The 3,560-nt window shown below is 47.7% G+C and overlaps 1 protein-coding gene across 1 annotated transcript; it reads left to right on the top strand.

The window, feature by feature from the left end:
- Positions 1 to 257: 257 nt before the first annotated feature.
- T265_01971 (hypothetical protein) lies at positions 258 to 2,264 on the top strand (the record flags this gene model as incomplete). Its single annotated transcript, XM_009166109.1, has 2 exons — positions 258 to 405; positions 2,221 to 2,264. 2 exons carry the CDS (start codon positions 258 to 260, stop codon positions 2,262 to 2,264), a joined length of 192 nt encoding a protein of 63 aa, XP_009164373.1.
- Between the last annotated feature and the right edge of the window lie 1,296 nt (positions 2,265 to 3,560).

Below are 3,560 nucleotides of genomic sequence, written 5' to 3'. Positions count from 1 at the left end.
GGGGACCAAGGTTGCATTTGCATGATTTTCGCTCTCTATCATTGACTGACCCAAAAACTGTCGGATTTATGGCTGAGTGACAGAACCACTAGCTGCCTAAATGCCTGACCGGTTGGCTGACTATCTGACCGAATGGTTGACTGGTTGGCTGTCCATCTGATCGAATGAGTGTATGAAGGATGAATGGATTACGACAGTCAAGCTCAACAACCAATCGGATCGCTTAGTTTGTCTCTGTGTTTTGCCAACTCCGCGGGATGAAGATCGGGAATTTGCACTATCGCCGAGGTGTGATAACTTACAGCTTATCGCCTTATGAGCAAAATGCTTTTGCTGGATTCTTCAAACATGGATTCCCGAACTTGATGCGACGTTTCCGAGAGAAGGTGTGGATCGTAGCTCCACGTGAGTTGGTTTCGAAATGTCTGATCGTTGCTTTTTAGCCTTTATTGCTAGCTACCTGGTCATAGAGTGGGCGAACCGAGAAAACAAACGAATGCACCGCAAGGCTGCGCAAACCGGACACTGAAATAATCAAATCCCTCCGGACTGACTAACCTGACCGTCATAAGCAATGCAGACGTGTGTAGCTTCTTGTTTCGAGTATAATTCTTAACCATTGGTCGGTTTTGATCGCTTTGACTGTTCGGTGCGTCTATGGGTTGATTTTGGGCACTAACAAACCTACAAATTTGAAACCGGCTGAAGTTCGTGGACTACAGACTTCTATAAGCTCAGATTTTCCTCGTCCTGTAGTTTTTTGCTAAGGTTACTCAGCAGCACAACTATTCTGGAATGAAATGTCGTTATCTGTCACCGAGGCAACTTGGGTCACGAGGTTTCCTAAATGTGAAGGTCGGTAATGTGCTGATGTCAGTTTACTTTGACCCTAGGTAAGTCCAGGGCCATACATATATTGGGGGATTCTACCAGGCTCCCAAGGATTGGCCAGTTTTCTGTAACATGAACAGAATGAAGATCTCCTTCCCCTCCACTTTACTTAGCGGTTGCGCTTAATATCATTGTTTTCGTATTGTATGCAGCGATTGGCACGATGCGGTTCAATTCTCTGAGCCCCCGGAAACCTTAAGAAGACAAGACACCAAGAGTACCGGACGCTTGTATTTGTTAGCTTGTTTTGGATGGTTGAGCTATTTCTTTATTAACCTACAGGCAGCCTAAAGTGGCCCAAACACGGTCGCCTCCATCACAATCTGTCGATCGGATTAGCACCTGCGAGTGTCAACTAAAGTAGGAGTAAAAGTATCTGGCAGAGTGTACCCTGAGGCTGCAAACGTTCGTTAACGTATGTGGGTGCACACAATCCTCCTATGGCGTAAGTGGTAGCAGTCCGATCAGAAAAACTGAAAAAGACTCGGTTATGAGAGAGAGAGGGAGAGAGATCAAGAGATATAGCCAGACACCAGATGCGATTGCATGCTCAGTTAGTTATAAAAGCTGGGCAGCTACGCATTGAAGGTGATTCTTTAGTGGTACTAGCTACCTGATCGAGTCCTATCTACCGGCGTCACTGAACATTGGTTAGGTTGGACCCGGGTTTCCCATTTATGGAACCCGGTTGATTTTACTGGTTATTGTTTTCATGCCCCTTTGCCAAGTCATACACTGTCCACTTCTCGGTCGTTTCCACAACACAAGGCCAGGCGAAAAGAGCTCTGCGAGTTTGCTAGTACTCGGGTCCTAACCAGTGGAAGCTATGGTCCATAAGTAACCCACCCTTAGAGGGTGATTTCCTCTTTCCTCAGAGCATCTGGCGTACCTCAGTATGCCTAACCCGATGTTCTCACCAGACACTGGCCAATGCTTCGAAGATACCGATGGTTAGATACTCAACTTTCCTATATCTTCTGAACGTATAGGCCATGCGTCCTATCCATAAAGTAGTATGGATCACCGCAGCACTGTATACTCTGCCCTCGCCAAATAAACTTACGTCACGCGGGTGTCTTTGGTGTCGGAGTTGACAAAAGCTGATATTCTCTGTTCGATTATTGATCCCATCTTCAACCAGTCCACCGGAACATGTACAACCGTCCAGGTAAACATATTTGTCCATCGCGTCTATTTTCTCGCCTGCAGGCATAAGGTTTGGGTTTGATCCCACGCAGTCATGTAGCCACTTGCACTTTCCAAATGTGGAGTGCATACCAAACCGTGCGGTAAGAGTATTTAGGTTGTTTAAAACGTTTTAAATTTAAGGATCTGAACCAAGTAAAGCAATGTCTGTGGGCGAACGTCCGTAGAGCATTTCGACCCCCGACATTTCAGAAGCAGGCAGGGAAATTTCATGCCAGACGTCATTAGCAAATTTGAAGAGGAAGGGCGAGAGAGAGCAGTCTTTATCTTTGAATCTCTAAAGACCGTTCTTGTGGCACCCCAGGTGCTCTTCTACATCGAGCTGAAAGCACAGATATCGTTGTGTTTGTTGACTTGTAGTTAGGCAATGTAGGTTTACTAAGCGCTGTTGAGGCCCAATTGGGTGGTCGTCTTGGGTTGGGTACGAAACGCACGAACAACGGAAATCGTCTACCACATATGTGTGCCGATCACAGACTGTTCCCTTGCAATACCAATTTCCGGAACAGAGGAAGTCGCTTGGCCGTTTTTTGTCCACCAACGAACCAGTCCTGAATTGAAGTAGACCACATCGCCGTCAGTTGACGGTTGGGAGGGTGGATCGCTACCAAGCACCTCTTCTGGAACACCAGCTTAGGCTCTGAACATACGCTTATGCGCTGCTGCTTTTCGTTGCGCTTTTCAGGTCTACGTGAAACCCGCACAACTTTCCCAGCCATTGAGGAACTAGTGAACTCCGAAATCAAACGAAACTTTCGCAACTGGCTCCTTGAATACCTGCCGGATCGCCCTTTGCCGGATATTAACGGCCCCTGGGAACAGACATCCACAATGCTACTTACAGCTTGAACTTCCACTTTCGATACAACATAGCCAACTTCATCCAAAATTTACATATCTCATAGGATCGTGCTGGAGGCTCGTGACAGAAATTTCCTGACCGCAACCACAACTCAACCCGGCGCCAGTTAAAACCATGTCCGTACAGACCGCGAAGCTTGGTGGACCCAAAAAGCCGAAGAAATGAAGGAGGCGAAAACTGCTGGAAACTTCCGCCGGTCATCATCATCATCGTCAGCTGTACTAACCGCGTACTCGTCGTACAGTGGTTGTAGCTGCCGCAGTTTCGTTCACCGATGATTTGGGGGGGGAGGGATAGGTAGCTGCGCATTGCAGGCGGGAGCTGATAAATTGGTACATAAATCCAGCACTGTCAGTGGGCTGACAAGTGGTGAGGGAGTTGGAAAAGGAGCTATGCATTGAAAGCAATAGCTTCGATGCACGAGCGCCATTGAGGGCGCGACTGGGCCATATCTGACAATGTCTCTAGCCATTGATGTGGCCCGTCTCGAAGTCCCCATCCAGGAAGACGGCGATGACCAGCGCAGCTGAGTTTGCTGGTAATGGCTTTCATACTTCGCTGCCAAGTCATTGTTTGACCGCCTGTGGCTCTCTTCCACCCT

The sequence above is a fragment of the Opisthorchis viverrini genome, assembly GCF_000715545.1.
Source record: "Opisthorchis viverrini unplaced genomic scaffold opera_v5_22, whole genome shotgun sequence".
Lineage (NCBI taxonomy): Eukaryota > Metazoa > Platyhelminthes > Trematoda > Opisthorchiida > Opisthorchiidae > Opisthorchis > Opisthorchis viverrini.
This window is presented reverse-complemented; position numbering and strand designations above follow the sequence as displayed.